The sequence below is a fragment of the Phocoena phocoena genome, chromosome 3 (genome assembly GCF_963924675.1).
Source record: "Phocoena phocoena chromosome 3, mPhoPho1.1, whole genome shotgun sequence".
NCBI classification, from domain to species: domain Eukaryota; kingdom Metazoa; phylum Chordata; class Mammalia; order Artiodactyla; family Phocoenidae; genus Phocoena; species Phocoena phocoena.
This window is the reverse complement of record NC_089221.1, coordinates 98,979,988-99,000,431: the sequence shown is the minus strand read 5'-3', so window position 1 is coordinate 99,000,431 and position 20,444 is coordinate 98,979,988. Positions and strand designations below refer to the sequence as shown.

Genomic DNA, 20,444 nt, shown 5'->3' with positions numbered 1-20,444 from the left:
TGCTTTTACGCTTAAAGGAAATGAGTTTTTCAAAATGTGGACTGGGATATATTTTTTCTAACAATATAGTCTTAACAGCCTTACTGTAAATAAAAAATGCCGCAAAGACATAAAATAATGGGGAAAAGGCTTACGTTATCCGACATTTAAAAAAAAAAGTGTTAAGATTCTCAAGACTAAATTCCTCTTAATTATTTCTGTACAATTACTCAAATGACAGGAAACAATTTTTAAAAATCAAGATTTTAAAACATGCTGCTAACAGTCTTTTAAGACCCTTTTTAACTAAGCAAGGGAAAGTTCAAGAACAAACTGGCAAAGGCCATACTTAAGAAAGAATTGTTCAATTGTGAAATGAAACACTACCCCAAGTGGAAACTGTTCAAAGTGCAACCAAGTGCAATCAAAGGTTAAGAACTGAAGACTGGATAAATAATTATTGAGATCAATGATGTGTAGTGAAACAGTTTCAGAATAGATTTATTCAAGACAAGTCTTGAGAGTAGAGAGTACAAACTTAACACTGACCCCACTCAGTTATCCTGCTATCACCAGAGCTAAACCACAGGGATTACAGGCTTAACTAGAAAAGCACTGGTTACACACTGAAGGGCTTGGATAGCAACAATGTTAACAGACTGTATACAAAAAGAAATGTATCCACACTATGTGACACTGTTCCGCTTAAATATATGACTAAAATCCTAATCACAATAATATTTTAAAATACCATTACCGCCTTATACTGGTATGTATATACTCTGCATTTTCAAAGACCCATCTATGTACACTGCTTCATTTGATCTCCATACAGCTTTTTAGGAGTTTGGCAGAAACAGTTGTTCCTATTTTTACAGAAGAGGAAAGTTTAGGAAAGGTTATGTAACTTGTTCCAGGCTCCAAAGCTTGTCCAGGCTCCAAGGCTGTATGAAATGGCAAAATTCAGACTAGAACTTTGACCTACCACAATACCATTCTGCTCCTCTAATGCTGCAAACAAGTTTCTTTTATCCTAATTATTTCCACTAAAAAAAAAAAAAAAAAATCACATGTGCTTGGGGAGAATATAGAAGGAACAGTAAATCAGGCACCCCAGTCAAACAAATAGCTTTAAAATAGGGAGTAAAAATGGTTAAGATTATGATAGTTAAGGACAGAGTCTTCTCAGCTAAAACCATCAAAACATCCCCCAAAGTGATATATTTGTAAATCCTCCATATAAAATCCAGTTTACAGCTCTGAAGAGTTTTGGGTTTTTTTAAGATGTAAAATCTTTTTCCTATTTCTGTCATTTTAAATAAATCAATGACTTGGATGGTCTATTAAAGACTACATAAGGTTTTTTACTAAAAATCCACCCCAAGATTTTACTAAATACCTGCAATATGCTAACCACTAGAGCAGGGATATAAGAATCCAGAGAATTCTAAAACACACTTGGAGCCTGTAAAAGTACTCTACTAATAGGTAAATGGATACCTAAATACAAAGTACCAGGTTACCAGCTACTGAAGCCTGAAAACAGAACCATGTTTGTGACAATGCCTGTTTCCCCATATCCTCCCAACACTGGACATCATCATTCTTTTCAGTATAACAATTAAATGATTACAAGTTGTAGCTCATTATTTTAATTTACATTTCTTTGAGCACTAGTAAGGTAACATTATTTTCATGGGCTTATTGGTCATTTATACTTCTTATTGTTTTGCCTGCTTAAATCACATTTCATTTGGGGTGCTTTTCTTTCTTACAGATGTGTACGTGTCCCTTACTTATAAAAGATTTTAATTCTATATCATATGTGTTGCAAATCATAAGTTCCTTTATTGAAATGTTGAAAGAGAAACAGAGGTTAACACTGGAGCATTAATATTATTTGATGAGCATTACTTACATTGTTTTTCAGTGTTTTGTTACATAAACCAGACTGAGAAATCTGGATTTGTCTTTAGTAATCCTATTTGTGTACAGGACTTTGCTCTAAGAAGTTGGTTTTCTTGTTCTTTCTTGCTATCCTTCAGCCCTGACTATTGGCTCCAAAGACTAGAGCAAGAAACATGCTTTGGGTCTCCTGATATCAGGGCTGCTAAACCAGCTGAGGGAATATATGTCACTTTTAGTTTGACAGAAAGAAAAAAAAATGCAAATCAAACTGATTATCATCTTCCTCAAACTGTCCCACCTTCTCAACATCACTTTGCTGGGTGAGTTATTTCCCAGGTACTCTTTCCTTTCTCCCGTTTCTGAACAGCACATGTCACTAGCCATCAAGGCTTGACATCAATTTCATTATGATTCTTCAAATGTTTACTCTGTTCCCACTCTGTATCCAGCACTGTGCTAGGTGCTTTGAGCTCACAAGGTAGATAGTTTGTGCACTGAGGAGTTTCCAGTTCTTTCGAGGAATCGTCTACTGCCATTTCTTTCCTATTCTATAATTTCATGCCCAGATTACTACAGTTGCCTTGCCGGTGGTCTTCTGCCTCCAATCTTAATATTTCCAGGCAATCAGCAGACTGTTGCTGGGTAATGGCCCAAAGGCAGCCTTTATACTAAGTCATCCCCTTGCTCAAAATCTGCAGTGGAACCCTGTTATTCACTGCCTAACTTTCAAGATCCCTTAAAGTCTGCCCTCACTTTACTGCTTCACTTTACTATAAGAAGTTCACCCTTTTTGCTGTAGCTCAGTGAGGGAAATTGCTTATATAGCAGTTTCTAACTTGCCATTTAATTATCAAGAGTAATGTTATAATGCTTTGTATTTGAAGAGTGCTTTATAACTGTGCTTACACATATTCCTGTTCATATATTTATTCAATCCAAGGGTTTGACACCAGCTGATTCATATCCACTACCAATGACATATCTATAAACGACTTTTATTTCCAAAGTAAAATAGTGCTTCCAAATCTACAAAATCAAAATAACTTTCATATGTATTGATTCTGTGACATCCTTTACAATGAGTAATCTGAGAAGCATATAAAAAGATGACACAGGGACTTCCCTGGTGGCGCAGTGGTTGAGAGTCTGCCTGCCGATGCAGGGGACATGGGTTCGTGCCCCGGTCTGGGAAGATCTCACATGCCGCGGAGCGGCTGGGCCCGTGAGCCATGGCCACTGAGCCTGCGCATCCGGAGCCTGTGCTCCGCAACGGGAGAGGCCACAACAGTGAGAGGCCCGCGTACCGCAAAAAATATATATATATATGACATGGGCAATATTGTACTACAAGTGTACTTATTTTTTGGAGAGGTTATTTACTTTTTTTTTATGCTTTCAAGAAATTCAAACCCCGCAGATTAAAAAGTCTTTAATCCTTGTCTTATCCCAGAGGTAACTGCTATTAACCATCTCTTGGATGTTCTTCCAGACATTTCTGTTTTCTATGCTTGATGCCTTTCCTCCTATTTTGATAAAGTTTCCGACAGCAAACAACAGCATTAAGAATCATTTCATTGATTTTAGAGCTGTGGGCCCAATGGGGATTTCTTCCTGTATTCTGTTCATGTCCTGACTGCTACCAAAAAGTATTTAAGATGCCTTAAATGTGCAAGGACTATTAAAAAATGGAAAAATTAAGAAAACGTTACATCAGAGAAAGAGAAGCCTACTCAAAGCATATGCTAATGGTAGTTACTCTATTTGGGGACAGTGTCAGGTTTACCCTTAAGCTTCTTGACAGCCAAAGAAAAGGCAGAAAACACAGAGCTGCCATACTATTTTCACTGTTTGGTAGAAAGACACAATCACCCCAGTTCATCAGAGTCTTTTCCAGAATGGCCATAAATGTATCTAAATATTTGAAGGCCTCCAAAATGTTGTGATAGTTTAGAAAGCAACGTCTTAAATTAGGTCCCTTTAATTTAAGGGACTTAATCTGTCTCAACAACAAGAAAGCATCAAAGGTCTCCTTAAAGGGAGAAGAAACTGAAAATGAGAGACTGAGTCCCCTCCAGAGTTCAGTCCTGGGACCCCATCTCCTGTTTATCTGCACTCACCACCCGGGTAATCCAATCCAGTCTCCTGGCTTTGAATACCACCTAGAAACTGAAAATAGATCTATATAGCTTCAACCTGTCCCCCCAACTACAGAGTCCTATGCCCCACTGCCTACCTACTATCCCCATCTGAACATCTACTGGGAATGTCCCCTCTCTGTGAATCCGGCCCTCCTCCAGTCTTTCCTATCTCGGTAAACCACCACCTTATCCTTCTCTCTCCCTTTCAACCCACATCAGCAAATAAGCAAATCCTGCCATAGCGACCTTCAAAATGTTTCCAGAATTTAACTTCTTTGCACCACCTCCATCCCTACCACCTGTCTGAATCACCCCCATCTCTGATGCAGATTACTGCGATAACTTGACAGATCTCTCTGCTTTCACTTCTTTTTTTTTAATGAAAAATTACAAGTGTGGACAAGAAGAGTTAATAGGATAATAAACTCCAATATGCCCAACATACTTCTCCACTTCCACTCTTGCTCCCCTAGAACCTATTCCTCACACAGCACTGAGAATGAGCCATTTAAACCTTAAATGAGGTCATGTTGCTCCTCCACACTCTCCAATGGCTTCCCATCTCAATCAGGGCAAAAGCCAGTCCTTACTCTGAACTAAATGGTCCTACATGACCTGACCTCCTGTGATCTCTCATCTCTCACTCTGTTCCCCTAGATGACTTCACTCCAGCCTGGGATGCCCCCTAAGCTCACTTTGACATCAACTTGAGCACAGTGCCCAGCACACAGTCACTATTATTGGCTTTTTACCCCCTTTACAAAAGGTTTTAATTCTTGATGTCATTTAATCCCCATCATAATCCTGGAAGTTATTAGGTAAGGTGGCTACTAATATTCAGAGAGGTCATGTAATTAGACAGCAGAAACAGGATTTATAGCCTGACCTAACTTCAAAGACAATTCACTTTCCCCACTGCAGTTCACCTTCTGGCTGTCAGGATCACACAGCCGTTAAAAACACAGGCTCTGGCATCAGACCACAGGAACTTGTAACTCATCTTTACCAGTTATTATGCAACTGCAGTACAGAAAAGAAATCATGTCAATCTTACTTCAAAAGATTGCAGTTTCAATTACCCAAAAGTGCTACTCCTCCAGTTCAAGAATAGAAAGCATTCTGCCTTTCTTACTGTCCAAAAAAGAGGTTCTCCTTGCTGGAACACTTCGATATTCTTTGTGTTCACGCCCTCAAGACAAAACTTAATATTCAGAGAACTCGATACAGCTCACCTACTGAGGAAACCTCAAACCTATTCCATTCCCAACATTTCCTTCAGATAGGTGCGAACATTTCTTGAAAGATGTAATGTGTACGAAACCAAATGTCCCTTGTTGTAATTATCAGCCAAAGGCTTAGCAGTTCTTATATCCAGATTTAAATCTCCCATAATGCTTTATATTATGGAATATAAAACACAGCAATCATATTTACATGAAGAGACTATCTTAAGTGATACCCTTAACTTTGCGCTTGGCCAGGTGATTTCCTTTGGCCAATGAAAGGTGAGTAGAAGTGACACGCCACTACTAAACAGAAGCTTTATGAGACACCAAGGGGATCCATTTTTATTTTCCCTCTGCCGGAAGAACAGCCATGATGAAAGTTGCTCCTTCAGCTGGGATCCTGAAATTATTAAGACACATAAAGCAGAGACACAGCTGACCAGAAGCTGAAAGGTCAGGTAGGTATGAAATTACCCTTTTTTTTAAAAATAAATTTATTTTATTTATTTATTTTTATTTTTGGCTGTGTTGGGTCTTCCCTCCTGTGAGTGGGCTTTCTCTAATTGCAGCGAGCGGGGGCTACTCTTCGTTGCGGTGCGTGGGCTTCTCATTGCAGTGGCTTCTCTTGTTGCGGAGCATGGGCTCTAGGCATGTGGGCTTCAGTAGTTGCGGCCCATGGTCTCAGTAGTTGTGGCTCATGGTCTCTAGAGCGTAGGCTCAGTAGTTGTGGCACACAGGCTCAGTTGCTCCGCGGCATGTGGGATCTTCCCAGACCAGGGCTCGAACCTGTGACCCCTGCATTGGCAGGTGGATTCTTAACCTCTGCACCACCAGGGAAGTCCTGAAATTATCCTTTATTATTATAAACCATTGAGATTTGTCTGTTAACTCAGCATAACCTAGTAAAAGTTGACTTATACGAGAAACAAGGTACTCCATTTCTTAAGGTCTTACTTCTTACTGGCCTCTGAGCTAGTCATAGGATTAACTGATTAGTAATTTTTCCACAAACAAGATACTCCAATGTTATAAATCCTAGGTTTGCTTACTCCTCTTTACTATTTTTTGCTTACTCAGGTAAAAATATGCTGACCAGAACAAAATTAACGCAGGAGAAATGTTAGTGCACATGATAAAACCTGAACTCAGGGCATCTGTGTTTTAAAAAAGTTAAAGCAGAGGGTAGTGGTGGTTAGGGAAGAACAAAACCCATTGGTAGCCTAGAAAGTTCACAGCTAGGTCACAGGCTAAAAAGTGGTAGAAAATATCAGTGAAAAATTCTACATTTTCACATAAACTAAACTAAACTAAACCTGGCTCTCCAGCCAAGTTTGGCAAATATTTTTCCCAAAACACTAATTTTCTGCCTTTTGGGACTTTCACAAGCACTGGCTGCAATACCATCCCTGAGGCAATGACAAAATAAACAGATACACTGTCCCTGTTTACCTTTTTCTTAGAACTGAAAAACTCCAATCTGAGTTCAACAAATTCAAAGGTAATAAATACAGGAAAACTGATCCACATAAACACGTATTGCTGCAAAAGGTTTTACAAAACAAGTTTATAAACTAAGATTATAAATTCGTCACAACAAAAACAGCAGGAATTTATTCAACCAATCTCAAAGACACACCAACCACTCCCCAGCCCACCCCACCCCCCAAAAAGGGCTACATCAAACAATAAAGGAACGAATGAACAAAGTCCCTTCTTTACAAAAGGCAATATTCTAGGTCCCTTAGGAGATACAAAAGATAAAATGAGATACTTGCATTTACGGAATTGAGTGGAAAAGATGTAAATAAATAAAAAGTTGTAAGTATTAATAAATAAATAGCAATATATTTTTTTTAAAGGAAAAAAAAAAGTTACAACATGTGCCTTTAGGCCCTGACATGAAATATTTTGGGGAAAATCTGGCAAAAAAGGCCTGAACTATACACCCCCTGACCAAATACCACAATATCAAAATTTGTCCTTGCCCCAAGAAGTAGATTGGATTAACAGAGAATGGCTATGACCTTAAACAAGGAATATCCAAAGTCTGTGTCCCTTCCATAAAGATATATGCTAGGTCTGGACAGCCGAAGAGTGTGGTTAGCAAGATGAACAAAGATGCGCAGAGAGCAGCAACTAACCAAAAGTTGATAGAAACTGGAGAAAGAGAACGCCTCAAAGAGTTGCTGAGAGCTAAATTAATTGAACGTGGCTGGAAGGATCAGTTGAAGGCACACTGTAAAGGTAATTAAAGAAAAAGGACTAGAACACGTTGCTGTTGATGACTTGGTGGCTGAAATCACACCAAGAGGCAGAGCCCTGGTACCTGACGGTGTAAAGAAAGAGCTCCTACAAAGAATAAGAACATTCCTTGCTCAGCATGCCAGCCTTTAAGACTGAATTAGATTGTGTTGTTTTGTGGTTTTATTTCTGAAAGTAAAATCTGCCATAAATTAGGAATTGATTTCCCAAAATAAAATCCTTTTTTGTATGATGATATACAGTTTTCAGTAATGATGTATACAATTGTATTGATTTTTTTCCCTAAATTTGTTATTTTAATAAATATCTCATGAATGAAAAAAAAAAAGATATATGCTGAGGAAGAAAAGTATATTCAATATCCTGCTTAGGTCTTCTTTGTTTAGAAAACCTGGCTGCTTGTTCAGTATTTTATTACACATCTCCGTAAACAAATTGGGAGAAATTTGTCTCTCTGTATTCCCTGATAAGATGTAGGAAAACTGGGATTGGGAGGTCAATGTGGGCCAACAATTTTAGCCCAGGAAAGATATTAATAAATATTGGGCCATACATCTGCCCTACGTACCTACCCCGCACTCATTTAGATATTCCCCACAAAGACTTGGCTGTACACAAATCCACTCCTATGTCCGTACCAACTGCCAAGTACATCAGGCAAACCACTGAGATTACTAAAACCTCCCACTTTTGGTGTATTCCTCAATACACCATCTTCCAACTGATCCCCCCACAATAAAACTCATGCAAGTGCCCCTTTAATTAAAAAAAATTTTAACTGTTATAAAAGCTTCCATTTGAAAAATTTTTATGAAAGAGATTTAAAAAATAATACTTTGGATTCCCCGATTCCAAACATTTAGTTATGAACATGCACTTATTTCTTACCTTATCAATATATTTACACTTACAAAGATTCATCTTGCACCAGTCTTCTACATCGAAAAATTACAGCCCACAATATACCAAATTCAAGAATTTCCTGTTATATAATGAATGTCGGCTCATCTTTCTCAGTTCTATTAAGTTGCAAATTCTATGAAACTAGTTTACTTTAAAAAGTAAGTTACAAAGTTAGCTGCAACGGGGAAAAAAATTTTGTTGGCAGAAGAAAAAAATAGTGATGAAATTTGACCTTGACAAATTATTTGATGTGAATACAAAGGCCTCTGGCTTGTGAAGACATGGGCTCAACCTGTGACCTGTGTATTTTAGTTCCTAGCCACTGAATGAAAAGAAAAATATATCAACTTACCAACAACTGATGCACCTCTTTCTGCAAAAGCCAGGGCATAGGCTCGGCCCAATCCTATTGAAAAAAAAAGAAAAAAATCAGAAGGTTGAGCAAATGTTAGCATAATTTTTCTCAACTCAATCCCTATTGCAAAGTAACTGGTGAACAATTAATTACATTACAAGGGTAGAGCCTTCATTGGCACTCTCAGCCTCTACTTCACCTACTTCTACTTTGAGGGGCTGGAAAGCTTAAAACTGTATTTTCCACCTATTCTACCTACCATTTCCTATCATTCTACCTAGCTTCTAGGATGGATGCTAGATGTGAATTGGGTTCCACCATTAAACGCATTTGCATGAAATGTGGAAGGAGGAAATGAGGCAGAAGCCACCTTACTGTGACTTTTGGATGTTACTGTTGGTTAAGAAGGTGATTTCTTGAGGCTACCTAGGTATTAAGCAGATATAGTGGCAGCTTCTAGATCTAGCTCCCTAATTTCTGGATGGCAGCTTCCATTCTCTAGATCCCTGGGGCCAGTGGCTATTTGGGCTGTGGCAGTTCCAATGGTAGCCTCAGAGGTAGTGGCTCCACTAATGGACCAGTTTTATACTGTTCCACAAGGAATTCCAAGAGGAATTGCCTAAAACCCAACTGCCTAAATTAAGTCCTTTCCTGTTTCAAATATCTAGTGGTTTCTATATCCTGCTCAGAACCTTGACTACATAATCACCAAACACAGGAAATATTTAATTCAGACTCAAAGGTATGAGGTGTAAATTTATACATCCAAAAATGGATACGTGCCTATATAAATTTTATAGGCAGAGAATATCTCAGGAAGACTATATAAGAGACTGGCAATTAGTGGTTACCTCTGGGGAACAGAATTGTGTAACTAGCAACAAGGGGTGGAAAGCTTACTTCTGTATTGTTTAAATCATTTTAACATGCATACGTTTTTTAAAATGTAATTGATAAATTTAATTGGTAGTTAATTTAATTTGAATTGATAAACAAGTAAACAAATATTGAGATGGCTAAATTATCAGGCTCTTCTAAAAAGAACCCAAACTATAAAGTTTTCCAAAACTAAAAGATCACCAAATAATTTATTTTAAAATTTAATCCACTCTGAATGGATGAGAGAGAACCCACCCAATATAATAACTCACGTCTCCTCATATTTTATCAGATCTAGGCTGAAGCATTTGCTCTAAACATGAGGTTTTCAGAGAAATCAAATACTCATAACCAGAACGCAAAAAAAAAAAAAAAAAATGGTAAAGTGGAAAATCATCAGATGAAAGAAATGGGGTATGTCTCTAGTACAGATTGATCTAAGTTAATCAGAGAATTATCTCAAAACCAAGCTATACAATACTCTGAAAAGATATGTAAGTAATCTACTTTTACCATAAAGGCCCATGCAAACTGTACACAAATCTGTATATAAAGTTAAAAGTGACATTCTCCTCCCTGTTTCCCTGTAACACCACTTGTCCATTAACAGGTTCGCTAAGTGTCCTCCCATGTTTTTATATCTGTGCTTACATAAACATTATTTAAATACTTTATGTGTCTTAGTCTGTCTCCCCAACTAAACTAGAAGATCCTTGTAGGTTGAGATTATGTCCTTCTTTTACATTTCCCACAATGCCCAGCACATCTTTACAGTCAAAATGCACAAAAAGTTAAATCCAAGAGCCTCTATTTTCTCTTAATCCTCTTTTAAATCCTGTCTTAACTTTCTCCCACACCTAAGTTCATTGTCAACTGTCCTCTCTTCCCCATTTCTCTTCAGACCTTAACTTCTTTAGCATTGTCAAATATCAGTTGATTCTTTTCTCACAGTGCTTGTTCAGTGCTCTCTTCAGTGGGTTAGACTTTTCTCTGCTTCAAGTTGACAGAGCCTCTGAGATTAGCTTCCTGGACTATTTCACCTTCTAGCTTTACCAATCAAAGGAAGTCAAATGACTTCGAAACCTCTCCTGACTCCAGAATCTCCAACTACTCACACACTTCTCACTTCACTATCTCCAGATCTACAGCTTGCTATTTTATAACCATCTCAAATTCACAATGGCCAGACTCCCTTCTTCCATGGCCCACCTCCACCACTCTCACAACTACATCCCCAGCAACTACTACAATCAGCTAATAAATACGAATTCCCATTATCCCACCCATCATGGCAAAATTGTTTACCTTAATCCTAGACAATTCTAAACCTCTCCTTCCAGGTCTCCCATTAAACTATTCAATATTCCAAGCTAAACAACAGCACCTGAATAGTGCAAAGATATTTCTATTCATCTCTAGAACACGCATGGGTTGGAGTCAGACTAATTCCCAGACACAGGCCTGGCAGGCATTCACGGACACCCTCCTGGGATGTTTAGCAGTGCCTCAATTCTACAGATATGTATCCTTAAATGAGAACCCCAAGACCTCAAGGACAACAGTCTTCATGATAGGACTGGAATTAGATCTCAATCTCTCTTTCATAATGATGGCCCACTGTAGACCTAATGACAGTCTCAACTTTACCACAAAATTATATCTGCCCCAGATCAGTATTCAAATCTAATGGCTAGTAATTGTATCATAATCCAGGCTCTTTAAAATATGAATCAGTTCATGAACAGGAGGTGCTAAATTCAGAACTGTCTAGTCACAACCCATTAATACTTCACAAAATCAACTTAGTGGGTTGTAATCTGCATTTACTTAATGAAAAAGAATAGAAAAGTTCAAAGTGCACTGCATTTACTATGTACCGTGTCATGAGCTTGTTTCAAATATAGTGTGTGTGCGTATACCAGGTCTTGGTATAAAATGTATTTCATACTGTGAATCACTCACTGTCAAAAGAGGTTTAAAACATGAGTGCATTACTTATTTCCATCAAAAGCAAAGTGTAAACAAAATGTTTTCCCCAAAACATAATCATTTTAGAATAAATATAGCTATGGATATAAAACATTTGGCCACCAATTAATACTAAAGATATTTTCTGAAAGGAAGCATGCGAATCCATTTTATAAATGGAGACATGAAAATACGTATGAATTAACTGTCAGAATTCCACTGTTTGTGACTTTTAATATATAATTCAAATTAATTCTGCATTAAGTCCATTCTAGGTATAAGGCACTACCAGTGGGTAATCAAAGGCCCATAAGGTCAAGGTCCCTGCACTTGGAGATTACAGAGATCATGGACAGGTGGGAAATAGTGTAAAACCTCACTGCAAAGCATCCGTGTGGGTATGAGTGGTTTGTCTTAAATTTTGTCCTTTAAACATAGGGTTACTCTGGGACTTCCCTGGTGGTGCAGTGGTTAAGAATCCACCTGCCAATGCAGGCGACACGGGTTCAAGCCCTGGTCCGGGAAGATCCCACATGCCATGGAGCAACTAAGCCTAAGCGCCTAGAGCCCGGCTCTGCGACAAGAGAAGCCACCGCAAAAAGAGGTCCGCGCACCGCAACAAAGACCTGATGCAGCCATAAACAAATAAATAAATAGAAATAAAAATAGGGTTATTTCACATAACCAATCTCCGCTTGGCTTCTGAAATACAGGAAGATCTGGTCCACTTCAGAAAGGCCTCTGATCTCCAGTTCCTACTGCCCCCACACCACTCTCATTTTATTCCTCTATCGCCTGCCTGAGTCCTGCAGGCATTCTGCTCTCCAGTTCCTACTGCCCCCACCCCACTCTTATTTTATTCCTCTATCGCCTGCCTGAGTCCTGCAGGCATTGGAGTTTGCAATCCGCTTGATAAACACACAAAGTCCAAAACGGAGGACTCTTATCAGATGCCTTTTTTTAAAGAAGGCCCTCTCAAGAACTTAAAATCATCCGACAGAGGGAAAGATGACTGACTTTTCAAAGGCAAGGGGCTGACATTTCTACTCCTGCGGGGGTGATTCCAGTCCCCAGACGGCTTTTCAGCCACGTTTAAAACACTTGACAGAGGCCTAGGGAGTCTATTAACAGGAAGAGTCGCAATCGATACGCACAGACGGGCGTCGGGATGAATTTTACCTAGTTTTGCAACCCGCAGCCGAGCCCGGCCTCTCTCCTCTCATGACCTGAAGCCTTGAGAAGCTCCCACAGGGTTGGGGGGGTGGAGAAGTGGGCAGCACCAGGAGTTTCTGGCTCCCCACTCAAGGCTGGCCAGCCCCTTCTCTCCATCCTCAGCCGATTAGGCGCCCGGAGAACAATCGTTGTCTGTCCTCCCACCCTCAACCCCATCGAGTCCAGTCGCTCGCTCCCCAAGCCGCCCCGCCACCGCTGCCCGCAGCCCAGATGCTGAGATCGCAACTACGCCTGCGTGCAGATTCCAGACCAAAAAAGGGGGACTCCCAGCACGAGAGCGAGCTGGAGGACGCCGGCCCTCCAGCCTTCGCGTACTCACCTCCCCCCGCGCCGGTGACCAGTACCACCCGCCCGTCGAACCTCAACGGCACGGCCATAAGTCCAGCCTGCAGCGACACACATACACTAGCAGAACTACTGGAGTTCAGACTGCGGGACAAGGAGGACAGGAGGTAAGGCTGGGTCAGGACGGCAATGACCTGCCAGTTTCTGCGGAGGAGAGAAACGCCGAAGTTTTCCAAGTGCGCCTGCGCAGCGATCCCTTGGAACTCTGGGAAATGTAGTCCAGCATGCCTCCAGTCGCGGCGAGAGCCTGCCCAAGAAGCTTGGCTTGAAAGGGCCAGTTCTGCGGCCGGAAGTAATGGGAGCTGCTGGGAACTGTGTAGTAAAATGATTGACTACCCTAACTTCATTCATACTTTCATCCATCGTTTTGTCATTCACTCAACAAGAGTTTTCTGGATTTAGGCGAGGATGCAGCCCCTATTCCTAAGTAGCTTTCAGAAATAGCAAGGGGTGGGCTTCCCTGGTGGCGCGGTGGTTGAGAGTCCACCTGCCGATTCAGGGGACATGGGTTCGTGTCCCGGTCCGGAAAGATCCCACATGCTGCGGAAAGGCTGTGCCCATGAGCCATGGCCGCTGAGCCTGCGCGTCCGGAGCCTGTGCTCCACAACGCGAGAGGCCGCAACAGTGAGAGACCCGCGTACCGCAGGAAAAAAAAAAAAAAAAAAATATATATATATATATATATATATAGCAAGGGGTAAAAAGGATTTCTTAGAATGTAATCCTTGGATCTCTTGGATGGAAACCATCTGGAAAGACGCAGAGTCCTGGGCCCCCAGGCTGACCTCCCAAATGGAACCGTTACCAATGGACCCTCACTAAAGTCCTAGCCAGGCGCCGACACCCAGGGAGGTTCTTTTTCCGCTCAGATTCGCACAGCCAATCATGAAACCTATGCTGAGACTGGAACAGCAGAAGCTTTAATTAACGGCCAAAGAATGGAGAAGCGCAAATTTAGTTCGCAAATCAACTTCACAACCCAATTGGGACAGAGACACCATATGTTTAGGAGGGCCGAGGTAAAAGGGAGGGATCTGGAAAGAGTGGGAGGCATACTCACGTCTTATCTGAGAACAGGGTTGTGGTTTGGACACAGAACTGATGCAACACTTTTTCAGTCCTTGTATGGGCTTTTCCAGATGTTGTCAAGGCGATCGTCACCTGTCATGGTACTGGTGGATGGGTCCTTTAGCATGCTAACGCATATAATGAGGATCAAGGTCTACTAGAAGTCAAATCTTCTGTCATCTTGAGTCTAGTTGTTCTAACCAGTCCTTGCTTTTCTCTTTGCAGCTTCCTCCTAAACTTAGATAAGAACAACTGGTTTCCATTCGAGGGAGGGGCAGGGATATGATTCTGGGGCAACAGCCTTGGTAACAGAATCTCAGGGGACAAAAAAATGTCAACAGGTGCTCCTAAATGATTTTTGCTTTTGGATGGTGAGTACAGTCAAATGATGTAGGTTTTCTCAATTTTGACACTATTGAAATTTGGGGTCAATAATTTTTTTGTTATGTGGGGTTGTTCAGTGCACTGTAAGATGTCTAGAAACATCCCTGACCTCCACCCACTAGATGCCAGTAGCACCCCCCCAAGTCACAAAAATCAAAATTGCCTCCAGACATTGCCAAATGTCCTCAGTTGGGGTGGGGTGGGGATAATCCCTGAATGAGAACAACTAGTTTATAATAAGATAAACTAAGCCTCAGAAGTAACATTTTTGGAAACATAATTTTACTAGAAAATATAAACTTTAATGTTTATTTTCCAAGGTGAAAATAATGCTTTCTAAATAGTTACTAAATAGCTTCAGTGGTGTCCAATTTTCAAGCGTGAAATTTCATTTTGGATATTGTCACGCATTTTAACAGAACTGAATTGAACATACGAATCTTCATGTGGTGTCTCATAAGTCAATATCTTAGGCAAAGAGGAATCTGAAACTTTTTGAGTAATAGCTATGTTTGGTTTCTGATTAAGTCTCCATTTGTTCACACTCTCAATATACTATCTCTGTCCAAAAGACATAGTGATGATATGGGCTTCCCTAGTGGCACAGTGGTTAAGAATCTGCATGCCAATGCAGGGGACATGGGTTCAAGCCCTGGTCCGGGAAGATCCCACAGGATGTGGAGCAACTAGGCCCGTGCCCCACAACTACTGATCCTGTGCTCTAGACCCCACGAGCCACAACTACTGAGCCCACGTGCTGCAACTACTGAAGCCCCGGCACCTAGAGCCCGTGTTCCACAACAAGAGAAGCCACCACAATGAGAAGCCCATGCATTGCAACAAAGAGTAGCCCCCACTCGCCACAACTAGAGAAAGCCCATTTGCAGCAACGAAGACCCAACGCAGCCAAAAATAAAATAAATTTTAAAAAATTTAAAAAAGACATAGTGATGATAAATAAAATACAAAAAGAGAATTATAAAGCTAGGATCAAATAAAAATCTTTGTATTTCCAGATAGAAACCCAAAGCAGAGAATGGGGCTATACTCACAGATCTATCCTCACAACTTACTGGAATCCAAGTGCAGAAGCAGGAAAATATACCTGGAAGGTAAAGGTGATAAAGGAGATTGGGGCTCAGCTCTCTGAGAAGTCATCAGCTAGTGTCCTTCTGTTAAAAAACAATTTTTTTTAATAGCCATCCTGAAACTCTGCCTGGGGTTCAGTTGATACATAGAAAGAAACTTCCTCCGTGAATGTTGGACATTCCTTATGAGATCATTTTACTTCTTCCTGAAGTTTATCCTTTAGAAAAGAGCTTGCCAGATGAGGTGTCATGAATGGATTACAGATGTGCATGAAATTTTGATATCCTCAACCCTTAGTGCGGCTGTGGAGAACAGAATGGCTAGAACGCCCTGGCTGATCTCTGACCTGTGACCATTCTTATCTAGAGTTGACCCTTGAACAACATGAGTTTGAACTGTGCAGGACCACTTATGGGTGAATTTTTTTTCAATAGTAAATGCTACAGTACTACAAGATCTGAGGTTAGTTGAATCCATGGTGTGGCACCATGGATATGAAGGACCAACTATAAATTATATGAGGACTTTCAACTGCACAGAGGGTCAGCGCCCCAACCCCTGTGCTGTTCAAGGGGTTGTTCAACCCCTGTGTTGTTCAGCGCCCCAACCCCTGTGTACTTCTGTCAGAATACTGCAGGAATATTTTATATGTGTGCTGCGATTTGAAAATATTTAGGAGTTAAAGTATTAGTACTTCTTATAAGAATCTTCATTAGTTTGCTAGGGCTGCCATAACAAATACCACAGACTAGTGACTTAAAAAACCGAAATTTATTTTCTAACAGTTGCAGAGGTTGGAAGCTAAGATCAAGGTGTCGATTTGTTTGGTTTCTTTTGAGGCCTCTCCTAATGGCCGCAGATGGCTGCCTTTCACTGTGTCTTCACATGGTCTTTTCTTGCAGCAGATACCCCGGTGTTCCTTTGTATGTCCAAATTTCCTCTTCTTACATGACACCAGTTAGATTGGATTAGGGCCCACTCTAACAGCCTCATTTTAAATTAATCTTAATTTTAAAGGCCCTGTCTCTAAATACACTCACATTTTCTGGTCCTAGGGGTCAGGGTTTCAACAGAAGAATTTTGAGGGAACACAATGCAGCACCAACAGGGATTACTGTTGATAAACTCTTACTATTTTACTTGAAAATATCTTCATTTCACCCTCAGTATTAAATGATAATTCAGTTGGATATAAAACTGTCAATCATAAACTATGATCAAGTAGGATTTATTCCAGGGATGCGAGGATTTTTCAATATCCTCAAATCAATCAATATGCTAAAACACATTAACAAATTGGAGAATAAAAACCATATGATCATCTCAGAAAAGCAGAAAAATCTTTTGATAAAATTCAACATCCATTCATGATAAAAACACTTCAGAAAGGGAACATACCTCAACATAATAAAGGTCATATATGACAAACCCACAGCTAACATCATACTCAATGGTGAAAAGCTTAAAGCATTTCCTCTAAGATCAGGAAGAAGACAAGTATGATCATTCTCACCACTTTTACTGAACATAGTTTTGGAAGTCCTAGCCACAGCAATCAGAGAAGAAAAAGAAATAAAAGGAATCCAAATTGGAAAAGAAGTAAAACTGTCACTGTTTGTAAATGGGATTGATGCTATACGTAGAACATCCTAAAGACACTGCCAGAAAACTACTAGAGCTCATCAATGAATCTGGTAAAGTTGCTGGACACAAAACAAATACACTGAAATCTGTTGCATTTCTATACACTGACAACAAAATATCAGAAAAAGAAATTAAGGAAACAATCCCATTTACCATCACATCAAAAAGAAATACAGGGCTTCCCTGGTGGCGCAGTGGTGGAGAGTCCGCCTGCCGATGCAGGGGACACGGGTTCGTGCCCCGGTCCAGGAGGATCCCACATGCCACGGAGCGGCTGGGCCCGTGAGCCATGGCCGCTGGGCCTGCGCGTCCGGAGCCTGTGCTCCGCAATGGGAGAGGCCACAACAGTGAGAGGCCCACGTACCGCAAAAAAAAAAAAAAAAAAAAAAAAAAGAAATACAGAGGAATAAACCTAAGGAGACAAAAGACCTGTACTCTGAAAACTATAAGATGCTGATGAAAGAAATTAAAGACCCCACAAACAGATGGAAAGATATACCCTGTTCTTGGATTGGAAGAATCAATATTGTTAAAATGACCATACTACCCAAGACAATCTATAGGTTCAATGCAATCCCTATCAAATTACCAATGGCATTTTTTCACAGAACTGGAACAAAAGATTTCACAATTTGTACGGAGACACAAAAGACCCCGAATAGCCAAAACAATCCTGAGAAAGAATGGAGCTTGAAGGAATCATCCTCCCCGACCTCAGACCACACTACAAAGCTACAGTAATCAAAACAATAAGGTACTGGCACAAAAACAGACTAACAGATCAGTGGAATAGGATAGAAAGCCCAGAAATAAACCCATGCATTTATGGTCAATTAATCTATGACAAAGGAGGCAAGAATACACATTGGAGAAAAGACAGTCTCTTCAGTAAGTGGTACTGGGAAAACTGGTCATGTAAAAGAATGAAATTAGAACATTCTCTGACACCATATACAAAAGTAAACTCAAAATGGATCAAAGACTTAAATGAAAGACTGGATACTATAAAACTCCTAGAGGAAAACATAGGCAGAACACTCTTTGACATAAATTGCAGCAATACTTTTTTGGATCTGTCTCCTAGAGTAATGGAAACAAAAACAGAACTAAACAAATTAAACTTAAAAGTTTTTGCACAACAAAGGAAACCATAAACAAAATGAAAAGACAGCCTACAGACTGGGAGAAAACATTTGCAAAGGATGCTACTGACACAGGATTCATTTCCAAAATATATAAGCAGCTCATACAGCTCATTATCAAAAATACAAACAACCCAGACAAAAAATGTGAAGAAGACCCAAATAGATGTTTCTCCAAAGATGACATACAGATGGCCAACAGGCACATGAAAAGATGCTCAATATTGATAATTATTAGGGAAATGCAAATCAAAACTACAATGAGGTATCCCCTTACACCAGTCAGAATGGCCATCATTAAAAAGTCTACAAATAGGGCTTCCCTGGTGGCGTAGTGGTGGAGAGTCCGCCTGCCGATGCAGGGGACACGGGTTCGTGCCCTGGTCCGGGAGGATCCCACATGCCGCGGAGCGGCTGGGCCCGTGAGCCATGGCTGCTGAGCCTGCGCGTCCGGAGCCTGTGCTCCGCAACGGGAGAGGCCACAACAGTGAGAGGCCCGCGTACCACAAAAAAAAAAAAAAGTCTACAAATAATAAATACTGGAGTGGGTGTGGAGAAAAAGGAACCCTCCTACACTGTTGGTGGGAATGTAAACTGGTGCAGCCACTGTGGAAAACAGTATAGAGATTCCTTAAAAAAATAAAAGTCGAGTTACCGTATGATCCTGCAATCCTACTTCTGGGCATATATCTGAAGAAAACTCTAATTCAAAGATATACATGTACCCCAGTGTTCACAGCAGGACTATTTACAATAGCTAAGACATGGAAACAACCCATATGTCCATCAACGGATGACTGGATAAAGAAGGTATGGTATATATATATATATATATATATATACACAATGGAATATTACTCAACCAAAAAAGGAATGAAATAATGCCATTTGCAGCAACATGGATGGACCTAGAGAATATCATATTAAGTGAGGTAAGTCAGTCAGAGAAAGACAATTATCATATGATATGACTTATATGTGGAATCTAAAAAAATGATACAAATGAACTTATTTACAAAACAGAAATAGACTCACAGACATAGAAAGCAAACTTATGGTTACCAAATGGGATAGCAGGGGGCGTGGGGGGAAAATAAATTAGGAGGTTGGGATTAACATATACACAATACTATATATAAATAGATACACAATGAGGACCTACTGTATAGCACAGGGAACTATATTCAATATCTTGTAACAACCTATAATGGAAAAGAATCTGAAAAAGAATAGATATATCTACATATGTATAACTGAATCACTTTGCTGTACACCTGAAACTAACACAACATTGTAAATTAACTATACTTCAATTTTTAAAAATTGTTTAAAAAATGTCATCTGGTGTTATATAAAGTCTAGCATATTATATATTATGCTAGATAATATGAATATTATGCATATTATACTATATTAAAAACTTTAAATTATCTTTCACATATACATATATATTTAACATATGCTGGAATATACATATTTAAATATACTCTAGAATATATTATATATAAAATATTATATATATACATATTAATATGTATATATATACATTCATATGTGTGTGCGTGCGTGTGTATATATGTACACATATACATTCCAGCATATAGCTTTAAATGGCCAGGCATTTGAAGAAACAAGACAATGTGAACAAAATCCATGAGAAATCAAAGGTTATAAAACAGACACCAAGGGCTTCCAGATAAGAGTTACTGACCATAGATTTCAAAATAATTATTCTTATTTGGTTCAAGGTAATAAAAAATGATTGAAAATTTAAGCTATGAATGGAAAATTTTAAATCATCTAATGGATTTTTTAAATAATAAAAATATAATGACTAAATTAAGAATTTCAAAAATGTATTTACTATCAAATTACACATGATAGAATTAGTGATCTGAGATAGGTCAAATAAAATATGTGA

The 20,444-nt window shown here is 39.6% G+C and overlaps 1 protein-coding gene and 1 pseudogene across 1 annotated transcript in view; one reads left to right on the top strand and one right to left on the bottom strand.

The window, feature by feature from the left end:
- Positions 1 to 13,353, bottom strand: part of HSD17B4 (hydroxysteroid 17-beta dehydrogenase 4) — a 91,166-nt gene extending 77,813 nt beyond the window's left edge. Inside the window, exons 1-2 of the mRNA XM_065873960.1 lie at positions 13,171 to 13,353; positions 8,769 to 8,822 (exon numbers count right to left, since the gene is read on the bottom strand). Of these exons, the coding sequence (XP_065730032.1) occupies positions 8,769 to 8,822; positions 13,171 to 13,228 (112 nt within the window). The 5' untranslated portion in view covers positions 13,229 to 13,353. The remainder of the gene's footprint in view (positions 1 to 8,768; positions 8,823 to 13,170) is intronic.
- LOC136121449 (transcription and mRNA export factor ENY2 pseudogene) lies at positions 7,354 to 7,645 on the top strand (annotated as a pseudogene).
- Positions 13,354 to 20,444: the final 7,091 nt, after the last annotated feature.